This window comes from Gopherus evgoodei, chromosome 9, assembly GCF_007399415.2.
Source record: "Gopherus evgoodei ecotype Sinaloan lineage chromosome 9, rGopEvg1_v1.p, whole genome shotgun sequence".
NCBI lineage: Eukaryota > Metazoa > Chordata > Testudines > Testudinidae > Gopherus > Gopherus evgoodei.
Genome location: NC_044330.1, coordinates 95,802,166 through 95,825,271, shown reverse-complemented (window position 1 = coordinate 95,825,271; position 23,106 = coordinate 95,802,166). Strand labels below are relative to the sequence as shown.

At 45.4% G+C, this 23,106-nt stretch overlaps 2 protein-coding genes across 9 annotated transcripts in view; one reads left to right on the top strand and one right to left on the bottom strand.

The window, feature by feature from the left end:
* Positions 1 to 1,294, bottom strand: part of KIAA1210 (KIAA1210 ortholog) — an 87,764-nt gene extending 86,470 nt beyond the window's left edge. For 5 of the 8 annotated variants that reach the window (XM_030575561.1, XM_030575562.1, XM_030575569.1 and 2 more), the window contains exon 1: positions 1,124 to 1,213. The gene's annotated coding sequence lies outside the window, so the exon portion shown is untranslated. Of the gene's footprint in view, positions 1 to 1,123 lie in introns of all 8 variants that reach the window. The other 3 variants (XM_030575565.1, XM_030575564.1, XM_030575574.1) reach the window with 2 other exon arrangements.
* A 10,183-nt stretch (positions 1,295 to 11,477) lies between these two features.
* PGRMC1 (progesterone receptor membrane component 1) lies at positions 11,478 to 21,601 on the top strand. Its single transcript, XM_030575339.1, has 3 exons — positions 11,478 to 11,827; positions 14,987 to 15,142; positions 18,601 to 21,601. Exons 1-3 carry the CDS (start codon positions 11,533 to 11,535, stop codon positions 18,699 to 18,701), a joined length of 552 nt encoding a protein of 183 aa, XP_030431199.1. The 5' UTR covers positions 11,478 to 11,532; the 3' UTR covers positions 18,702 to 21,601.
* Positions 21,602 to 23,106: the final 1,505 nt, after the last annotated feature.

Below are 23,106 nucleotides of genomic sequence, written 5' to 3'. Positions count from 1 at the left end.
ATGAATATGAGACTTTTATGTCCACATAGTACAGGGGTTTCGAGTGGGGTGGGGAATAACTTTTAGATATAATATTGTATCATCTGACACACACACCGCACCTATACATCCACATTTGAAAACTCTAAGGCCTAGATCCTGTCTGCACAGAGCTTGTTGGGAGACTGGGAAACTAAAGCACTAAACAGAGACCTGGAGAAGGAGATGGGAGGAGATAATAAAGGCATAGCCATTTAGCCTTTCCTAAATACATTGGACCCGGAGGGCTAGAGAAGGAAACAAGAGCTATTCAGCTAGAATATTGGGAATATTTTTCTCCTTTGTTCTCTGCTCCTTTGGTTTGAGTAGTTAGGTTTGTTGTCCTCTGGGACAGCTTGTTACTGAACAGATTTGCTGAGCCTGTACCATCGGTTTCAGGTGGCTACAGATGTTTCTTGGCTCAAACAAAGAGTGCTTAAAAATCAGGAGTTTATCCCGCGGAGAGGCGCAGTGGGATGCACTCACAGACATTCAGCTCCACTAGGAAATCAGAGGGCGGATGGTACCGAGCCCTTCGGTGTCAGTGGCCTCCAGCTCTAATCTCTCCACCTCCCTAGACACTTAAAATAGACCTGCGGAGCCTTCTGACATGCTGAGCACTGCCAGCACCGGCTGCATTAACCCTGGCAGCAACGATTAAACACAAAAGGCACCGGGCTGAGGAAAGAACCAGCGACCCAGCTGGCAACGGAGAGTCCATCGTGCCCCTCACAGGCTCACCCCAGCGCCTGCCTCCTGACCCCAAGCTGGGAGACCCCCGACTCCCAGTGCCCCCCCCCCGTTCCCACGCCCCCAGCTGGGGGCTGCACACGCGCCGGGCTCCTCACCTCTGGCCTGGCGAGGGCCCCCCCCAAGACCCGACCCGAAGCCAGCACAGGCTCAGAGGCGCCTGCCTCTCCCTGGGCGGGACCGCCCGGCTGCCCCCGGCGCCGCACCCCGAAGCCGGGGCGGGCAGAGCGCAGGCTGGGGCACGGTCCCTCCGCAGGGCTCCTGTGCTCAGCCCGTACCGGCCGCAGCAGGTGAGCGCCCCGCAGGGGGCTGGGCAGCCCGGCTCCCCGCGCCGGGACCCGCAGCCGCTACTCACCGGCGGGGACCCCAGGCGCGTCCTGCGCTTCCCTCTGCCGGGGCTCAGTGAGCTCCGCGCCGCCGGAGCGGCCAGTCGCCGCCCAGTGGCCTCCCCAGCCGAGCGGGCGGGGCAGCGTCTGGAGAGCGGACCGCTGCCGGGAAGATCCCCGCACAGGCCCATATGCAGAGCCGGGCGCTTTCCCAAGGTGGCTCCCAGCTCCCGGTGGAGTCAAGTTCTGAGAGGCCCGATTCCGTCCGTCCCCGCATTGCCTGCAGCCCTGCGCTCCACCCCAGCCTTGCTTCCGCTCCCTGATGGCTCCAGCCTCTGGTTCTGAATCCTCCCTTCTCCCCGCAGCAGCCCCTGGGCAGGGGGTCTAGATAGCCCCCGGGGTATTTATTATTTTCCCCTTTTACCAGTGGGGTAACACTGGAGCACAGAGAGGTGAATGACTGTGAGTGATGGGAGGCTGGAGGGGCTAAAATCCAAGAGTCCTGATTCCCAGGCCGCTGATCGGACCACTAGAGCCTGACTCCCTTGCAAAACTGCGAGGTGAGAAAAGCGAACAGGAATCTAACCCCCAGGTACCTTTGAGACTAGGTTATACAGGTTTGCTTGTTTTGAGTGGGACTTGCAGCCAGATGGGTGTTGATTAGTCTTGAAAGAACACATCTTAAGAGGTGGTGGGGAAAGTCCTCTCAAGCAATAAGCTGTGAGCTCCTTGGAAGCATGGAATAATTTCATGTCTATAGTGCATGTCATCTAGAATGTCTCCCATGAATTTTGATATATAGATATCTGCAACTGAAATGCAGCCACTTCTGGGGTGGCAGTTAGGAAACTGGTGGATAACTAGAGCACAAAAACAATGTACAACAGCAGGAGGTGTGTGTGTGCAATTTTGGCTAAGAATACAAGGAAAAACCCTCTGACCAACAGTACCATGGGATCTTTCATGCTTACCCAGAAACTTGATTTTAAACACCTATCCAAAAGCCTGACACACTCCCTGGAAGTCAGTATTGCTTGGGACCTTAAGCAAAGGTCCTGGGAATGGTTCTTTCTGAATTCTTCACTTTGCAAATGTACAATAACCTCCCTCTTTTAATAACTTTTCCTGTGTTTGTCACCTCACCTAGAGCATGTGTGTCCTTGTGGTAATATAAACTTGAGATCTTGATTCTTATATGTACTGTTTCATCATGTGGTACAATAACTATTTTGAAGAACTCTAGCAAGGAACTTGAAATTAAAAGCCTGAACCCACAAGTGCTTTTATATGGAATAACTTGGCCACATCAGCTGCATCTGTGCTCATTGGGCCCCGTTGTAAATTTTGATGGATTGATTTTCTAGTGTGATGTGATCTCATTTTCTCTCTTTTTCAGGCTAGACTTTCCAGAGGGTTGATTTGTTTTAACTTGGTTTTAATCTGTTACTGTAGTAGCACCATTAGAGTTAAGTTTGAGAAGAGCTCACTTTCTAACAGCTGGTTTTTCTAAGTGCTTTAAAATCCAAATATATAGTCAGGTCAGGTCTGCACTACAGACCTATACTGGTATAACAAAAATTCAGCCCCCCGAGCTATGTAGTTATATTGATCTAACCCACCAAATAGATAGTGCTGTGTCAAGGGGAGAGCATCTCCCCTCAATGTAGCTACTGGATCTCAGGGAGGTGGATTAACTATGCCCACCTGACAGGAGAAATTCTTCCATCAACATAGTAGCATCCTCACTAATGTGCTACAGCTGCACTATTGTAGCACTGTGCATGAAGACAGGCTCTCAGATTGTTTTTAGCATTGCTGTGCCTTGTTGGGGTTCAGGGTAGAGTTAGGAGTACATACGTGAGGTCAGTGGAGCAAGGAGTTCCCAAGATACAGTGCCCCTAAAATAAAGCAAAACCAAAGCATTGGAAAAGGAAATATGTTCCCCGCAAAACATTTTAAAGTATAATTAATACATCTGAATATTGTAATACAAAGTCTCTGCTCCATCAGCCCCTCAGGCAGCACAAAGGGAGTGGATTCCCCAGCAGGCATAGTGCTAGCATTGCTGCTTCTGTGCCTCCTTCCCCTGGATCTTTGTATAGGCTGCATGGCAATGCAGGTGGGGAGCAGCTAGAACATACTCACTATTCCCAGCTGGCAATTTAGAGCAGCCCCCAGGCTGCTCTAGTCTGTGGTGAGGGTGGGGCAGAGACTTGGGGACCAATACTGATTCCTTGAGAGCTCCCCTGCTGGGTTCAGAAGAAGACTTGGCCAGTAAGTATTCAGTAGGAACAAAAGTTTTTCCCACCTGACAAAGTTATGATGTTATGTTTGTGATTAGCTGGTGGTAGCTTCTTTTTTATTTCTTTGGTCTCATTCTTCCCCTGTCCACCACCTCTCTCAACCTCCAAACTACTCTGATAACTATTAAGCCTATCTGCCTTTTTTAATTATAAGCTTTGTATATTTTAAAGTACTGAGGATTTGGGGCATGGAGGAAGGCTTCTTCTACATATTTATAACTTCTGTAGCATTTCCCATGCAACCTACCAGAAATGAATGATGATGACCGTAAGGATCTGAAAGAATTTCCCTGTGAGGATGTCCCATAACCAGAGCAGCTGTAAGTGAATAGAAAGGGGGGAGTACAAGATTCTTCTCTTGATGTGCATTGAAAACTAACTCCCAGACCACTACTTAGCAGTTTAACCTTGTGTCAAAACCAAACATGAGCTAACTGTCTTAAAATGGTGGATAAAATCAGAAAGCTGATGATAAAAGGAACCACTTGTGGAATGAGACAAGAATTTGGCTTGCACCTAGAAGTATGTCAAATCAAAACTGGTTTTTATTTTGTTGAACTAGACTTTGAGATGATTTAGGAGACTAGAGTGAAAGATATGCCTTCCACATGTCTCTTTCTGCTGTTGCTTTCTCCCTCCAGCAGCCACTGCCGCCTTCTCCTTTTGGCTTTCAACTTGGCCATCATTCTGTCTTCTCTATGGTGATATCTGGACTTGTCTACACACACAGCTACCCAGGTTAACTAGAAGTTAATTTAAACTGAGCTGGTTAAACCAATGCAAAAGGCACACTTATTTTGGTTAAGAGTGGCTTGTTTTGCTTTATCTTAAATAGATTAGGAACAGATGTTAGCTAAACAGAAAGAAGTCACTCATCTGAAACAGGAGTCTCTACACTGCCTGTTACATCAGTTCAACTAAACTGGTTCAAGTTTGTGTAAAGACAACTCCTCTATCCTACTTTCTTTTTCTTCCCTTTATCCTCGTTCACTCCTGGGGCAGATTAATATAATGATAGGGATGCACACAAAAACAAGGGCTCTGATATAATGTGTCCTTTTTGGAGGGGTGGGGGGAGGCACAATGGCACTATTACAGACAGCTACCGCATTATGAAATTTTAGGACAAGGTAAGTAACTTTCACATCAGTAGGAATTGGTCCTTCTGAAGACTACAACCCATAACACATTTAAATGCATTGTGTAGTCTCTTCCCTGCCCCCCAATACAGCACTAAAGGAATTGAGTTGTTAGCATTTCACACCATCTCCAACAGTATCTTATCTAGGTGTGTGTGTTAGTTCAGTCTCTTTCATGTAGAGTTTTCCAATTACTTTCCACTTTAAGGAAAACCTTCCTGGTGCATCCCAACTCCAATCAAATCCCAGGAGTTACTTCATAGGAAGAACAGGGATTGTATACTCTTCCCTAACATCACTGTGAATGTTCTCCTAGGATTATTGGGGATGTTGGGACTAGGAATCAGACATGGATTTTATGTATTCCTTTTCCCCACTCCCTGCCCCACGCTAAGCCTTCCAGAAGTATCTCCTGCCGAATGCTTCTGGCATCCCCTGCCTCCAAGGAAAAGAGCCCATATCTGAAATTCATATCTGGATCTCTAGTGCTTACCTAAAAGTCACTGACCTGGCCCTAAAAAACTCCTTATTGTAGCTGGTACTAGCTCAGCAGCTTTCCTGTCACAGTGATGAACAAAGGGACCTATTTGGCAGGACCAATTCAGAAGCAGCAGATCTGGCAGCATGACTGATAACTGCAGTAAGGAAACTGTTTGAAAATCAGACGGAGTAGCAAGCTTCCACCAATATGTTTCTCTGAAAGGAAATTCAATAGCACATTGTCAAGCTGCTCCAGCTAACCGGTCTGCCCCCTATCTCTGACACGTTTTTGAGAATTCTGTAATGAGTTCCATCTGGAGCTTTCTTAGGCTGCAGATGTTCTGATTAATCAGTCTCCAATACTGACATCATCCTGATAGCCATCGGTATGTCGTATTCTTCACTTTGGGAGAGTTCGCTCTTTCTGGCACCTATCACCATCACATTCCCTTCTCCCTGGTGAACACTGAGGAACATAGTTCACCATCGAGTTCATTTGAATTAGTAACTGAATAGAGGGACAAAGACAGAGGATGCTGCTGCATAATAAGCAGCTGGGAGGGGTCCAAGAATATGGGATGACACTGATCCCTGTGCAGTGGGCCGACACAGGGATAATCCACCACTTAAGACTTCGAAATAGTGCTTAAATGGGACTTAAGTGTTGCACAGGCTTGCTGCAGGCCTTCTGCACTGGGGTGAAATTCACCCACTGAGTACAGCACAATATGAAGGCTGCTCAGGACCCTTTTAATAAATCCCACCTACTGAAGCTTTGCAACACTAGGAAGGACCCTGTTTTCTTAGCCTACATAGGCAGTAGTGACTTTGGAAAAGTGAGAGCAGAGCTTCTGCATCATTTATGTTCCTTGTGAGTGAGTTAAGTAGGAGCTGGAGGCACTATACCCTAGTAGATAGGGAAGTATCAGAGGGGTAGCCGTGTTAGTCTGGATCTGTAAAAGCAGCAGAGAGTCCTGTGGCACCTTATAGACTAACAGACGTTTTGGAGCATGAGCTTTCGTGGGTGAATACCCACTTCCTCAGATGCATGCATGCATACCTGCATGCATCTGAGAAAGTGGGTATTCACCCACGAAAGCTCATGCTCCAAAACGTCTGTTAGTCTATAAGGTGCCACAGGATTCCTTGCTGCTTAGATAGGGAACTAGACAGGGCAAACTAAGAAGGCCTGAGTTCAATTCCCAACTTTGCCACTGGTCTGCTGGATGACTTTGGGCAAGTCTCCTGGTACCTCAGTTTCCCCATTTGTAACATAATGATACTGATCTCCTTTTATAAGGCACTTGGAGATCTAAACATGAGATGAATTAGGTTTTTTTATTATATGGCTTTCCCAGAAATCCTATCTATGCTTGGAGAAATTATTGCCAGACAGGGACATTGGGCTCTTCTCTGCACAGCTGCACAGTTCCAACACCCCTGCTTATATGCATCTGACGAAGTGGGTATTCACCCACGAAAGCTTATGCTCCAAAATGTCTGTTAGTTTATAAGGTGCCACAGGATCTTTGTCACTTGTTACAGATCCAAACTAACATGGCTACCCCTCTGATACCTGCTTATATGGTACTTTACTGCATGGGTGATGCGTATTGTAGGCTGAAGGAGGCTTTGCCTACACAAACAGCCCCACATGGCCCTGCCTACACTCAGCCCTGAGGCCCCCTCCAGCTTGCCGCTTCCCCCTTGGCCCTTGCCCAGGCAGGCTGCTCCTCTTCCTGGGAGTGTGCTGGGGCTGGGGTGGCCACAGCCACCCTGCAGCCAGGACTTGGGGTGTCTGGGACTGCTCAGTGCTGGGGGATGTCCAGGCTGAGGCTGTGGCGCCTGGTGCTCCAGGGCTGGGGACGCTGGGAGCACGGTGCCTGGCAGGACTAGCAGCACTGGGGTTACCCAGCCTGTGCTCAGTGGGAGGGGGGAAAGGGCTGGGGTTGGGGTTGCAGCACCCCAGGCTAGGGGTTGCCTTCCTAGTGCTTGGGCCACCCAGCAGTGGGGCTTTGGCACCTGGCACTCTGGGGCTGGGGGCCGTGCACCACCCATCCGTCCAGTGCTTGGGGGCTGGGGGCATTCAGGTGGCCCGGGGGTGGGGTGGGGTGGGGTGAGGCTGGCACCCACCGCCAGGGGGCCTCTGGGCTCCTGTGGGGGAAGAGGGGCGGGCCAAGCTGGGGCTAGTGTCCCCAAGCCCATGGTTCATCTGCCACCCAGACTTTACTAACTCAACCTCACAAATCCCCTCATTCAATGGGAGTTAGGCACCTAAATATCTTTGAGGATCCAGGCCCTCATCCCTAGATTAGTAAGATAAACTGCTAGAATGCTGCTAGCAACAACTGTGCTTAAATGTAACTGGAGCTAAAAAAATTCTGAGCCCATTATGAAAAGAACTTTGGTTCCAATCATCTACACACTAAAGAGAACAATCATAAGAACGGACATGCTGCATCAGGCCAAATATCCATCTAGCCCAGTGTCCTGTCTTCCGACAGTGGCCAATGCCAGGTGCCCCAGAGGGAATGAACAGAACAGGTAATCAAGTGATCCATCGCATCACCCATTCCCAACTTCTGGGAAACAGAGGCTAGGGACACCATCCCTGTCCATCCTGGCAAATAGCCATTGATGGACCTATCCTCCATGAACTTATCTAGTTCTTTCTTGAACCCTGTTATAGTCTTGACCTTCTTCACAACATCTTCTGGCAAGGAGTTCTACAGGTTGACTGTGAGTTGTCTGAAAAATTATTTCATTTTGTTTGTTTTAAACCTGCTGCCTATTCATTTCATTTGGTGACCCCTAATTCTTGTGTTATGAGGAATAAATAACACTTCCTTATTTACTTTCTCCACACCACTCATGATTTCATAGGCCTCTATCATATCCCCCCTTAGTCATCTCTTTTCCAAGCTGAAAAGTCCCCGTCTTATTAATCTCTCCTCATACGGCAGCCATTCCAGACCCCTAATAATTTTTTTTGTCCTTTTTGGAACCTTTTCCAATTCCAATATATCTTTTTTTGAGATAGGGCAACCACATCTGCATGCAGTATTCAAGATGTGGGCGTACCATGGATTTATATAGCAGCAATATGATATGTTCTGTCTTATTATCTATCCCTATCTTAATGATTCCCAAAATTCTGTTTGCTTTTTTGACTGCCGCTGCACATTGAGTTGATATTTTCAGTGAACAATCCACAATGACTCCAAGATCTCTTTCTTGTGTGGTATCAGCCAATTTAGACCCCATCATTTTATATGTATAGTTGGGATTATGTTTTCCATTGTGCACTATTTTGCATTTATCAGCATTGAATTTCATCTACCATTTTGTTGCCCAGTCACCCAGTTTTGAGAGATCCTTTTGTAGTTAAGTTGTGCATACCCTGTGAAAAATTTCTAGGGGCACCCTTGTTCTTTCCTACCATTGAAAATTATAAAGAAAATCAAACCAACTACTTCCCATCCCAACTTTTAACTAAATGCCACAGCGATCAGCATAAGGAAAAGTAAATACATTGTCACCAATGGTAATTGACTTTTGGAAAGTATGGTAAGATTTGATGCATATAACTGTGTGATCACTATTAACTCAAACCAAGTTCCTCTGTAGAGTATATGACCAAGTTTCATACTTCAGCCTGATTTTTCGCTTCTTTGCACCTTGTGTGGTGCTACTCAGCTATGCAAAGAGAGAATGTAATGTTACCACTCTGATTTGGTAGCATTTTACACTCATTTAGCATAGGTATTAAAATACACCACCAGGTGCTAGGAGATGAAAATTAAAGCCCCTTGGTAGGTACTTTCCCCCCCTCCCTCAGTTCTCTGATGACGTAGGCAGTTAGTAGTGCACAATCACTGTCTAGACTCCAGTACTTCCTTCTTAAGAACACTGTCATGAGTAGAAATAGATGGAATACAACAGAAGGAAAGAGCACACAATTTTAAAGAATCGGAACCGGTAACATCAGGAGCCTCTCTGTTTCCCTCGCTGAGCCCCATCTTGAAGTCCTTACTTAGTCCAAAGTCCTATTGCAATCAAAACTGAATAAGGAATTCCAAGATTAGACCCCCTAGTGTGAGGCTAGTTCTCTGTTGCTGAACATCTTGTAAAATGCACTCTCAGAACTATCACTTGTGCATTGTTCTTTCACATAACAAAAGGGTGAACACATGGGACCAACCCCACATAGAAGCGGGTATGCAGGTGTATTTGGATTCTCTTTAGTAAATACTATTCAGATCATTCATTTTTCAAGCAGATGATCAAAAATGCACATGCCCAAGCTTAAGCCAGTGGAAAAAAAGCTCTTCTATCAGATTAAATGCTAGGAAATGTATAGAAAGAATGTTTGAGTCTTACTAATAGACTAGCTATGGAGCTTCATGATGGGTTGTAATAAAACAATCCATGCTCCACTTGTGGTTACTCTGTATGTAAAGTCACATTTCTGTATTTCAGTGCGTGCAACAGCAGACATACAAAGTGCCTTTCCACTTCACCAAATCAATTTGAAAAGAATGAGCAGATATTTTGTATTGTTTTGTAAAGCAATTGCAATTGGCTGCTAAATCATATTACAGGGCTCTCTAATGAAACTCTAATTGTGAGCATCTACGAAATCTAATTTATTCATTATGGTTAGAGACTAAGGTGATCTAAAATACAGCATGAGCTATGCAGAAAACATTAGTGTGCTCACAACACCATCTAGTGTTCATTTTTGGCAATGTAACTAAAAAAATGCCTCTAGTCTAGGCCCAATCTCAGCCCTCTTCTTGCTTCTCTTTCCCATCACTGCTAAGAGCAAAATAAACCTCAACATGTGAAGTGATGATATGACATGAATAGCATTGTGGTGGGGCAATTACATCATGTCTTTTAAAAAGTATGGTACTGTTACTGGAGATAATTACACTTTAGTGTGTGGCAAAGTGCAACACAATGTTTTCAACTACCCTCACACATGAAAGTTCCTTTGATTGCAAATATCCTAATTAACTATATATACAATTTGGGATGTGCCTCTTATGTTTTATTGGCGGATACTAAAATAATATGGGGGAGAAGTTTTGAATGTGTTCAAGGGATTGTTGTCCTCTGCTAGAAGCAGGAATGTTGTGGAAAAAGCAGGGAGGAGGGGGAGGATTGAAGAAACTAGCAAGAAAAATAATTGATCCGTTGATTAAGGACAGTAAAATGAAAAAAGATAAAATGAATAAAAATCATCTTGTAGTAAAGATTGTAAACTCTGATCCTGCAAACACATGTATGCTTAACTTTACTACTGAGTAGCCCAATGACAACCTTAAGTCTGGCATTCTCTGAGTACTTGGCTTTGTAACCTTAATATAGCTTTTTGTGTGTAATTACTTACATTGCAGTAGCACCTAGAGCCCCAGTCCTGGCCGAGGAGGACCCCAGTGTGCAGTACACCATATAAAAGGACAATCCCTGTCCCAGAACTTTACAAACTCGGAACAAGATGAGAGAAAACAGGTGACTATAGAGTAGGATGACCAGATAGCAAGTGTGAAAAATCAGGACACAGGGTGGGTGTGTGCAGGGCCGCCCTTACTCATACGCAAACTACACAGCTGTGTAGGGCACCAGGAAATTTGGGGCACCAAACTGGCCAATTTCTTGGTGCCCTACACAGCTGTGTGCTGCTCCAGCAGCCAGTCTGATCCCCTGACTGTCCCTGCTCCTGCCCTGTGCCTACTCCACCCCTTCCCCATAGCCCCTGGCCCTGATCTGCCCCACCTCTTCCCATCCCTGCTCTGCCCCAGTCCTGCCCCCACTCCACCCCTTCCCCTGAGCTACGACTTGGGGGACCGCAGCAGGGGTAGGGTATGCCCTGCCCTCACCGGGTGGTGGGAAGTGGAGCCACCTGGTCCTAACCCGCTCCACCGGTGAGTGATGGGGAGTAGTTTTCTCCCGGCCCAGACTGCTCCTTCCCTCCACAGACCTTGGGCACAGCTCCACTGCCCTGTGGAGGCCTGGGGCTGCGTAGGTCACCACAATGTCTAGGGATGTGTGTGTAAAATAGGTGCCTTTTAAGAAATAGCCCCAAATAGCAGGACTGTCCCTATACAATTGGGAAATCTGCTCACCCTACCGCAGAGCAGCCCGCTGCGGGGGGCAAGGGGGCACACAGACAGCAGGAGCCAGCATTGCTCAGCCGCCCAGGGTGGCATTTGGCCCTGAGGTTGGCCATGGGGTGAGCAGACAGCAGCGGCGGGAGGAGGAGTAGGCGCCTCCATAAGACAAAAGCCCGAAGGCCAGGACAGCTGCTGGGGCTAGTGCCGAAGCCCGGCTGTTGTGCCTCCAGCCCAGGCTCTGCGCACACCCGGAGCAGGGGCTCCCTCGGGCCTGGCTGGGCGTGAAGCCGCAGGTCCCTCCTCCCGGGCGCGGCGGGGCGGCCGCAGCTGGCTGCTCCGCCCCGTCCCCGCTGGCGGCTCAGAGGCAGCCCGGCGAGCCGCGGAACCAGCCGAGGCCATGGCCCAGGAGGACGAGGCGGAGAGCGGCGGGCTCCTGCTGGAGATCCTGAGCTCGCCGCTCAACCTGAGCCTGCTGGGCCTCTGCCTCTTCCTGCTCTACCAGATCCTGCGGGGCGAGCGGCCCCCGCGCCAGCCCGACGCCGCCGAGCCGCCGCCGCCGCCCAAGCTCAAGCGCCGCGACTTCACCCTGGCGCAGCTGCGGCCCTACGACGGGGTGCAGGACCCGCGCATCCTCATGGCCATCAACGGCAAAGTCTTCGACGTGAGCCGCGCCAGGAAGTTCTACGGGCCCGGTGAGTGGCTGGCGTGCCTGGGGGCAGGCTGGCAGTGGGGGGAGGTGCAGGGTGCGGGGGGTGCCTGGGGGCAGGCTGGCAGTGGGGGGAGGTGCAGGGTGCGGGGGGTGCCTGGGGGCAGGCTGGCAGTGGGGAGAGGTGCTGGGTGCGGGGGGTGCCTGGGGGGGTGCGGCGGGTGCCGGGGGGGAGGTGCTGGGTGCGGGGGGTGCCTGGGGGGTGCGGGGGGTGCCGGGGGGGAGGTGCTGAGTGCGGCGGGTGCCTGGGGGCAGGCTGGCAGTGGGGAGAGGTGCTGGGTGCGGGAGATACCTGGGGGGGTGCGGCGGGTGCCGGGGGGGAGGTGCTGGGTGCGGCGGGTGCCTGGGGGCAGGCTGGCAGTGGGGAGAGGTGCTGGGTGCGGGAGATGCCTGGGGGGAGGTGCTGGGTGCGGAGGGTGCCTGGGGGGGTGCAGGGGTGCCTCGGGGGAAGTGCTGGGTGCGGGGGGTGCCTGGGGGCAGGCTGGCAGTGGGGAGAGGTGCTGGGTGCGGGAGATGCCTGGGGGAGTGCGGGGGTGCCTGGGGGGAGGTGCTGGGTGCGGGGGGTGCCTGGGGGCAGGCTGGCAGTGGGGGGAGGTGCTGGGTGCGCCTAGGGAGCAATGGGGGGAAGCTGGCTCTCGGGAGCTGTGGGGGAGGAGGAGAGGATGTGGGGACAAGCTGGGGTGCAGTGGCGACCAGGGTACGAGCTGGAGTGTAGTGTGAGGGGGAGGGTGTGATGGGGATGAGCTGGGGTGCAGGGGGGACCAGAGGAGAGCTGGGGTGCCGGGGGGACGAGCTGGGGTGCAGGGGGGACCAGGAGAGGTGCTCGTGTGTAGTGTGGAGGAGAAGTGGGGGTGAGGAGAGGCTCTGGGGAGCAGTGTGGGGGAGAGGCCTTGGATGTGGTTGCAGTGTTGGGCTCTGTCTCACCTTATGTTCCCATCTCCCTAGCAGAGATCCCCAACCCTTCCTCCCTCCTCCTGCTGCTGTTTGTTGCTTCCCTGTGTAACTGGCAGATCCGGTCTGTGGAAGAGATTTTACTAGGGGGGAGAGGCCCATCTGTGCTCTGTCTGGAGTTTAGAAGCCCAGCCCCTCACCCAATTCCCAGGGCCTGACTGAACACAACCCAAATCACTGCCTTCCTCTGCAGTCGCTGTGGTGTAGTAAATTATACAATGCTCAGTGCCTCTCTCCAGAGCACAGGAGACTCCTAGATAACAAGACAAAACTATCGTTATGGGGGCCTCCAAGGGCCAAAATAAAAGGTAGTGGTGGTCTCTAAGGGGAAAAGTACGCCACCCCAGGGCTTTGCAACATATGCTTTCTGCTGGACTTTGGGCAGCTATCAATTTAGAACTGGATTCCCTGCACAACACATTTTGCGGGGGATTGCTCTTTATTAACACTTAATCTCTCTAGTTTCCTATTTGAAAAACATTTTTGCTTCTGAGCGGCTCTGGGCTTGGGTTGTCTTTAAAATTGGTGAACTTATGCCTAATTGGAGGTGATACCAGTACAACTAAGTAATAATAATAAGATCATAAAGTTGGGAGCCAGTCCTGCAACTCCTACTCACCTAAACTAATTGGCATATTCAGGGCTCCTCCTATGAGTAAAGATTTACTTGTATCATCAGGGTACAGAACCAAGCCTTTTTGTTGCGTACACTCAGAGTATATCTGCCTCTTTCACTTTATTTTGATCTTTTTTGTCAAGCTCCACACACATTTACAGTAATCTTTAAATGATGATACTGATGGGGCAGGCAGTTTTATTCACCTGGCACAAGATTTCCTTTGTAAAGTCATAGATGGCAGCCCATGAAATCTTTTGTTGATTTCATCATTACATTCCCTTTTTGGTGGAAACAGTTCTATTATTTAGTATTTGTAATATAGTAACAGAAGTTATAGAGTTATTTTTATGATAGCTGTTTCCAATCACAATGACAGCCTCACTTGTGCTGTTCAGACACGTGCAGGGATGATCCATACCCCATAGGGTGGGTGGGTGTGTAAAGATGAGTAGGGTTTTCAGTTCTAGAACAGTCAGATGAGATACATGATTGATTTGGATGCGTGGTTCTCTATCAGCATGGAGCTCTAAAAAACCTACTCATGAGTTACATCTTGGAACATGAGAGGCTGTATACCATGTCTAATTTATTAATGTAGTCATGAAATTGGGTCTCTGTTTGTATGAAAAGGAAAGTGATTCCATTTAGTGGAACTCTGAAAAGGGTTCTGCTCCCCAGTGCAGGTGGGCACAGCCTCTAAAGTAACCAGATTTTGGTGTTTCAGCTCTCCTAAGAGGCATTAATGTATCATTGGAACATGTGCTATCTCAAATTTTCTGTTACTTCTGTACAGATAAAACATTCTGCTTACTATTGCAAATAAGTTAATGATTGAGGAAGTTTACCAGCACTCCCTCTTGATAAGATACTTCTGACCCACTGTGACATGTACACATCGGTCCCTTGGAATTATTATGAAATGTGCATTACATTCATTTTGTGTAAATTTTTTTATCTTTACTAGGCACCCAAGGCCAGCCTGATCGCTATCCTTGGAGTAGTGTCAGTCAAGGTTCTCCTCCATATCTCAAGCCAACTAATCATCTTTCAGGTCCTTCTTCTTTCATGGGTCAACTCTCTAAGCCAGAAGGATTTGTCAGAAAGCCATACCTTGCCTGGCACTCCATCTCCTCAGACTTCTGAATCCTTCCTCCTTTCACATAACTAACTCCTGTTAGCTGTCTTTACAGGTGCCACCCATATGCCTCAGGTTTGCTCCAGGAAAGCCATTTGCTTCTTGTCATCTCCTTGTGGATAGCTCCCTTTCGCTATGCCCTCTGCACACCAGCACTTGTCTCCTCTTCCTAATGTCCCAGCATGCTCAGTATCTTCTTTAGTAATTCTGTTTTCTTGTAGCATTTCTTATTTTTGTTTTCTGGGGGATTTGGGTGTGTAGGTACTAGAAAATATCTGGCTTGGTATTACAAAATAGGACAAATTTTACAATACAAACCTTATTTGGGGATTTCTACATAAGGTTCAAGTCAGGAGATCAGCATGTTATTTGGTTCTTGGTACGTGGTCCCCAAAGAAACAGCAACGTAATAATTACCCCCAACATTTTTTATTTTAAAGAGGGCCCATATGGAATTTTTGCTGGAAGGGATGCATCCAGAGGTCTTGCCACATTCTGTCTGGATAAGGAGGCTCTGAAGGATGAATATGATGACCTGTCTGATCTCAACGCTACGCAGCAAGAGACCCTGAGAGACTGGGAATCTCAGTTCACTTGTAAGCAATTTTAAATACACTCAGTGAAGTAGCTCTAGCTTCTGTGTCTGATGGTGGAAGACATTCAATAGGCTATATCAAATGTCTACGAGACAAAGTGGGTGAGGTTAATATTGTTTGTTACACCAACTTCTGATGGGGAAAGACATAAACCTACTAAGAGGCCTTCTTCTTAAGGTCTGGCCCACACCTGAAGAAGAGTTGTGTAAGCTCAAAAGGTCTCTCACTAACAGAAGTTGATCCAATAGAAGATACTGCCTCATCCATCTTGTGTCTCTAATATCCTGGCTGCAAACAAACTTCTATTTGAAAATATTGTACCCTTTGTTGTAACACTTAAGTTTTCTAATACTGAAAGATTAGAGGAAAAAAGTCAGTTTCCTCCATTTGAGTGGTAGCTTTTTGTCTGGTTTTGGTTTTTTACAGAGAAAGAGAAGAGATTAAACCACTTTTTCAAATAGTAAAATGTGACTGTAAAACTGTCAAAAACAAAAAAAGAACGAATTGGCAGGGAATGAAACTGCTTTTAACTTCTTAATTAACCTGGTTGCACATAGAGGGTGTTCCTGTAAGGCAGTTAAATTTAGTTGACACTGTATGGCAGCATTCTGTTTTTCTAACATCCTGAAGAATTAAGGAAGCTTACTTCGGGAAAACTGGATGTTTTCCCCTTGGTCCTCCTTGTTTCTCCTATTCTTATTTGAGCATTTATAAAACAAGGTTTGGAGAAGTAAAATTTTCAGAAACTTCTAAGTGACTTGCAGAAGCCTATGTTGGTTGTGTGTTCAAAAAAAATTAAGTGCCTTTGAATACTGAGTGAAATTAGTAAATTCTGTATATGTCAAATTAACTATGCAGCATTACTCAGGAATAGCAGCCCCAGAATTAGGGGACATGGACTGCCCTATGCTCACATCTGGAGACTTAGCTGCTTTAAACGTATTTTGTGGGCAGTCGCTTTTCTTATCTGTTCACGCTTGGATATAAATATACAATGATCTAAAAAATCTGGGCAATATTCTCTCTTCTGTTTTGAACTAGGGGTCACCAAATGAAATGAATTGGCAGCAGGTTTAAAACAAAAGGAAGTATTTCTACATACAACACACAGTTCACCTTTACCAGAGGGTGCTGTGAAGGTCAAGACTATAAGAGGGTTCAAAAAAGAACTAGATAAGTTCATGGAGGATAAGTCCATCAATGGCTATTAGCCAGGCTGGGCAGGAATGGTGTCCCTAGCCTCTGTTTGCTAGCAGCTGGGAATGTGCAACCGGGACTGGGTCACTTAATTATTACCTGTTCTGTTCATTCCCTCTGGGGCACCTGGCATTGGCCACTGTCAGAAGACAGGACACTAGAGGAGATGGACCTTTGGTCTGATTCAGTACTGCTGTGCTTATATTTTGTTTTGCAGCTCTTTATTTTAAAGGCTTCCAGTGTAAATATAGCTGCTCTGTGGTCCAGGTTTTTGTTTACTGTTTCAATTTTTTTTTTTTAAACTTTGTAGGTTGGAAACTGCTCAGCTAGCTTCTTATAGCCAGAAGTTTGATATTATATAATGATCCTCTACAATAATACCTTCCCGGTGAAGAGTATTAACTGCACAACACTTAACCTGGGTTTATAGACCAGGAAAACGCTGCAGTTTTGTTATTGTTGGTTGTTGTTTTTTTTCATTTACATAAAACAGACTGTAAATGTTAGTTATATAACAAGCATTTCAGTAAGAAACATATATAATATGACCATTAAAGTTTACTAGAAGTCTGGCTGCGTGAAGTCTAGAACTTCAACTGATTCATGTTCTTCCTATTACACTGGTATTACATACAGTACTTAACAAATGAATGTAGCATATAACCCTTAAGTCTTACCTACATTTAGACAACTTGAGGTGCGATTTGGCTTTCCTTTCACAGCTGTGGTTTCTGACATGCCCATTGATAGCATGGTCTTCACACCAGAGAACTATACAAACTTTACATTAAGTAGTCAGTCTGGAGTCAGATGTAGACAAGACATTTTCATCATGATCAACTTGTGAAGTCAATAACTTTCATATGTTCCTGTTGTATGTTGCGTATATCGTGTTTCTGTCAAGGGGCTTTCTAAAGAGTACATGTGAAAATACACTATTTAGTGTGCCTAAATGTAATGAAGTCCTTTTTAAAAGAAATAGTTGAAAAGGAAATAATCCTCTTGGGGTAAAAACCTTTAATTGGAATTAAAATAAATAAATAAATGTAGGAGCAAATGTAGAAAAGGATCTTTTTCCATAGTATCACTTCTCCTAGTCACAAATAATCAATATTTTAGGAAGTTAGAGAAATGTATTTTTTTTGTGCAATGGGAATTAAAAATGGGCTTGTTTTTGTTTTTTTTTAATTTAGTGCCCAACGTGAAGAGCTAAGTTTTCCCCAGATAATGCTATTGTTTTTTCGCTCCTAACTTGCTATTTTTGAAAATCTCCTCATGTAGACGCAGCTGCTCTTTTGACTTTCATCGTGTCTTGAACAAAGCTGTTAATCATGCCACATTGAACGGTGGTTTTAGAAGTGTGTCCTAGACACCAGAATTACGCTACCATATGTGTGACCAAAAAGCAGCATTTAAATCAGTCTTTCCAGGAGTAAAGTGGTAGTACTTTAACAACTGCAATATAGTTCCCAATATAGTTCTAGCAGATTATGCAAATATTTGCCTTTAAATTCAAAAAAATTTAAACTATAATATAGCAAGAAGTATAGTAAGAGATTTCCCTTCACTTGCTAAAGGGCTTTGCTGATCTGGAGAGCTGTGCTTCATAACCTTCCTCCTTATGCATATGTCTTACTACTTTAAATGTTTCACAAGGAAATATCTAACAGGAATAAGGCTTGTCTGGGTGCACAGTAGGAGAATTCCTATAGTGCCATCTCTAATGCAGGCGGGAAGAACATTTTTTCTGTTTCCCAGTGCCTGTTCACACCATGAATCTCTGAAAATATAAACCCTTCAAGGTTTTCTTGACATTCTGTAAGAACATTCTCAGGATGCTAGCTTTCAGAATTGCATAAGCAAGTGTAATCGCGGGAGGGGGGCTGTTCTTTCCCACTCCCTTCCCCTCCCCCCAAAGTGGTGGTTTCATTTCTTCACTGTTACAGTTGGCTTCCTTTGAACATGAGACCTTGAAACTGAGAACGCCATGGGTAACAAAAGTATCTGTGAATGTCACTCCTGGTTTTGGCAAAAGGAGAATTGTATGGTTTGCATTTATTTTTGCCCATTTCTCACATAAATACCAGTTGTTAAGACAGTAGTAATAGTTTGGCAAGTCAGTGTGCAAAACAAACGTAGAATTGGTGGTTCTTGATTTTAATGTTAATGCTATGTTAACCACTGTCTCTACTTTAGTGAAAACATTAGGTTGCACGAGGTAAAGGAATGATCTGTATTCTGTGCTTTTTCTCAATTTACAGTTAAGTATCACTACGTTGGCAAACTGCTGAAGGAAGGAGAGGAACCCACCGTATACTCAGATGAAGAAAAAGAAGATGCTAAAGATCAAAAGAGAGACTAGAGAATGCAGTGAGGAACAAGATTTTTGTATCTTAAAAGACCATTTGTAACATTCCAGTTCTGTTTTACAAGTTATAACATCAACAGTAGTTAGAAAAGGTACAGACTTGCTGTGAATTGGATTGCTTTTAAAACCTTTCTTAATCTAAATTTACCGGTAACATAAACAAGATTACATTTCTTCCATAAACTGCATGACCTAACGTTCTGTAGGACAAAAAGCACCAAGACAGTGCAAAAATGAACTGAAACTTTGTACAAAGAAGTTATTTCTGTTTTTCTTTCATCAGAGTAGGTTGAAATTAAAAAAAAATAATCTTTTATTTAATGGCTAAGGCCCCAATCCTGCAAACGCTTAAGCATAAGAGTAACTTTACACATATGAGTAGTTATTCTATACTGAATTCAGTGGAAGAGTTTGCAGGATCTGGGCTTTAGATTATAATTTTTATGAGGCAGGGACTATGTCCATAAAGCATCATACCTATCTATGGTGCTATATAAATAATTTAAAGGTAGATAAAACTGACATTTTAAAAAGATTCCCCACAAGCCTATAGGGGAATCCCTGAACATGAATGCTTTTTAAAAAAATCCTCTTTTGTTCAGAGAGGCTATATGATTTTCAGGTACTCATATCATTCTTCAAGGATTGATGAACGGCTAAGCTAATTCCCAACTCGTGTAGACACGAGTTTAAAAATAGCAGTGTGGCCACAGTGGCTCAGGCTAGCCATCTGAGTACAACCCCATCCAAGATCCTAGGTATGTATTTGAGTAGCTAGCCTCAGTTGCTCTCCGTGCCATGGCAGCCACGTTATTTTAGCATGCTAGCTTGATCAAAGCTACCATGTATGTGTCTACCTGGCACAGAAATACACCCAGTGGCAGCGAAGACACACCTCATGTTTATTGACAGCCATGTAACTGGATTAATGATTTTTGTTGTGTTTACTTCTAAAGCATATCTGAAATGTTACAAAAGTTTTTTGGTATTGATTATAAGTTAGAACTCTCACCTAGAGAGGGGCATGACTCAGCTATGACTACTGTTCATTCACTTTTCCTCCTAGCAAAACTTATTCTAGGGACTGACTCCAAAATTTAATCTAGATTAATTTTTTTTTTATTGGTAAACCTCCTAATGTGGACACAGTTTATGCCAGCAAAAGAGTGCTAAAGCTGGTACAGTTCATCCCAGTTCCCAGAACAAAATAAGTTATAGCAGCAAAAGCACTTCATTGCCAGTACAACTGCATCTACACTAATGCTTTTGCTGGTATAGAAGTGTCATTCTATACGACACCCCTAACTGACGCTACTATACCAGCAAGTTTCTAGGGTGGAGCTGGCTCTAGAATTGTTTTTTAGTGTGTTACTTTGTCTCATAACTCACGTCCAGGCTTGGTTTTTTAGCAGGTTCTTCCTTACTGAGTAATCAAGTCGCATACCAAAAAGGGGAATTGAGAATGTCTTTGCCCAGTGAGGAGGGTCAACATACTGTTAGGACACTGAAGAAATATTTCAGATTGTTAGTGGAAATTTCAAGGAGTTAATGACCCACTGATCCTTCATGGAACGCATTCCTTGTTGAAACACTTTTGCTTGAATGTTGTGTGTGCTCTGTAGTTCTCCATCGTTCGTTCCCTCTCTGTCAGATCCTGCCGTTGGATTCAATTAAGCAAGTCTGCATAGGTCCTTGATTTTTAGCTTGTTTCCCTTCTGAGTCCAACAGACCCTGAGTTCATGAGCCTTCAGGTCATGTTTCAAGTTACCTATTTACTTAAGGCTGTGCTACAAGAGAGGCACTTTTAGTTGTTTTGTTAAATGTTTTTTTACCTTGGTTTTAAACCAGATTGAATGTGAGTTTGCAGTAGGCCGACCTTGCAGAACTCTTGCCCACTTGCCTGCAGTATGTATGTAATATATATTTTAAGCAAAAGTAATGTTTTAACTCTTCGTTAGTACCAGGGCAAAGGGTGGTGAAGTGGGTTTTATACCTAGGCCAGTAAACTTTCAAGACAACATTGCAAATCTACCATAGGCACATTCCTGTACTGAAAGGTTAACAGTGGTCTGGTGGCTTAAGCACAGGTCTAGAGTTAGACTTGTCTGTAAGCTTAGCCAGATCACTTCAACTCTGTGCTCTAGTGTCTCCATTGGTAAAGGAGGTTGATACCTACTTCACAGGGGATTGAGCCTCGGTTCTTTCCTGTAAAGTGCTTAGAGATCCTCTGGAAAGTGCTATAGAAAGGCAAAGTGTTATGTAGTTGTTTTCAGTGTTGTTTTTTTTTTATCATGAACAGCCTGATGTGTGGTGCTGCTACTGTGTACTTTTGAATGAAAACCAGCTCCGTGGGAGCACAAGCCTCTTGCAAAATCCTTTGTTGCTGATGATCCTATTTGCCAGAGCAGCCCATTATTCTATAAAACTTAGACAGGAAACTTTAGGCAGAGGAGCAGACAGAGCGTAGCTGCTTACACCAAACAAAAAGGGAAACTCTTCCTCAACTAGGCAAAATTGTTCTTAAATAGAAAGTGTTCCATGAGGTGCAGCAGCTTTTGTAAACAGCAGCTAGTGCATGTGTAAAAATACCCGAGACTGTGTGTGTTCAGAATGACTGTTCTCAATCCATACTCTGGGAACCACTTTGATTGCATTTGTCTTTTTGTAACACTAGGCCTTAAAACAAAGAGTGCAGTTGTTAGCACAGGTAACTTTCTATAATATTATATGAACCATGTAGGGAGGGGCTAGGCTAATGTAAAACTAGTTATGGGCTTTGTGTTGTTTTTTTAAGCCATTTATATTCCTTGTAGACTACTTCTAATGGTTTTACCTCAAATCAGAAAAGTGCTTTTACTTGTTACAGGCAGACAATAAAATTCTTACGTAGTGGTGGTATTTCTTTATTTTATCTAAAGGGACCAAATACAACTTTCTAGTCCCTAGCATTCTGAATTTCAGGTATTTATTTAGATATTATTTCCAGTCTGTCATGTGAACAGGGACAATGCTTAATATAAGTCTCCACTTTGGACACTCCATATTCAACCGTAGCCAGTCTGAGCTGAATGCCTCTGGATGGGGTTTGAAACATACTAATTTTAACTGAACATTTGATTAATGAATGTGCAGTTAACAAGATTGTACTCCAGCATGGCTATGAAACCTGCTTCGCTGTTGCAGATCTACAGTTGTGCACCAAAAAAGCTCAAGTAAGCTTTAACAGTGTATAGCAAAAAAAAAAAACAGAGAAGTTCAAGGTTTGGATGCCTTCAAATGAGCTTAATGAGATCAACAATTTATGTTTCCAAGTGATCTAATGTGCTTCTTATGCCATTGCTAAGATATTAATAAACCAAGGGCATATCCACACTACAATCTAAGTTAATGTAAGTTAGTAATAACAGCAGTGGCTGATGTCCACCCTACCCTCCTTCAGTCAGTGGTACATGCACTCATCAGGAGCACTTTCATCAGCGGAAGAGGGGCAGTGTGGGGGACTGAGACACAGTACTCTCAGCTCAACCCAAATCCCTGCCAGGAGCCCAGGTGCACCCTGGGCTTCTTGCCTTCCTGCTCCCAGCTGGGGTTTCTCACTTCCAGGGGGGAGATCCAGGCCTGGAGTCCAGTTGGCTGCCATGCTTCCAGCAGGGAATCGATAGCCTGCAGGGGGAGCCAGGCTCCAAGCTGGGAGCCCCGGGCAGCATCCCTTCCTGCTAGGAGGGGGGAGCCAGGACCCCAGGGAGTAGCAGAGCTCCCAGCAGTGAGTCTGGGGGTCAGCCAAGCTGGGGAGCCAGGCTTTCTTGTCAATTTCATAGCTGCAGTTATGCCTCTCATGGAGTTACTTTGGGGTAAGTACTTACAGCAGTGGAAGCAAGGCTGTAGGTGTGTACACTGACTTAGGTCTACAGAAACTGCCTTATGTTGACCTAACTGTAGTGTAGACCAGGTTATACACTTGACTTGTGTATAGGTTAAAGCAAAATTAAAAACCTATTATCAAATACAAGACAGTGGCCACTGCCCAAAGTGGGTTTTAGAATGTTAAAAATTGCCTGACAGCCCCTAAAAAACCTTCAGGGGCACTGGGGCCTCTTCCACAGCAGGGAGGGGTGGGCAGGTTTTATATGAAACTCAAGGAAAATAGCAATAATTTAACTAAACCACCAAAAATCAGAATAAACATTGCAAACACAATGTACATGTACACCCCCTCCCTCCAAAGCCACTGATTTTTCCCCTGACCTGGGCTTTCAGCAGCTGTTAACAAGCCTCTTCACAGCTGTGCCAACATCTCAGGCTGGCTCACCTGTAAAGATGAGTTTCCAGTTGTAGTCTGTCTGGTTAAGATAAACTTTAGGCAGAACTGACAGGATTGATGTGTGTAACTCCCTGCTCT

What these genes read in the sequence shown, in the direction of transcription:
- PGRMC1 (XM_030575339.1), top strand. Translation starts at nt 11,533, where the DNA reads ATGGCCCAGGAGGACGAGGCGGAGAGCGGCGGGCTCCTGCTGGAGATC. An exon ending in CAGGAAGTTCTACGGGCCCG is followed by an intron (nt 11,828 to 14,986) that starts GTGAGTGGCTGG and finishes TTTATTTTAAAG; the next exon opens with AGGGCCCATATGGAATTTTT. An exon ending in CTGGGAATCTCAGTTCACTT is followed by an intron (nt 15,143 to 18,600) that starts GTAAGCAATTTT and finishes CTCAATTTACAG; the next exon opens with TTAAGTATCACTACGTTGGC.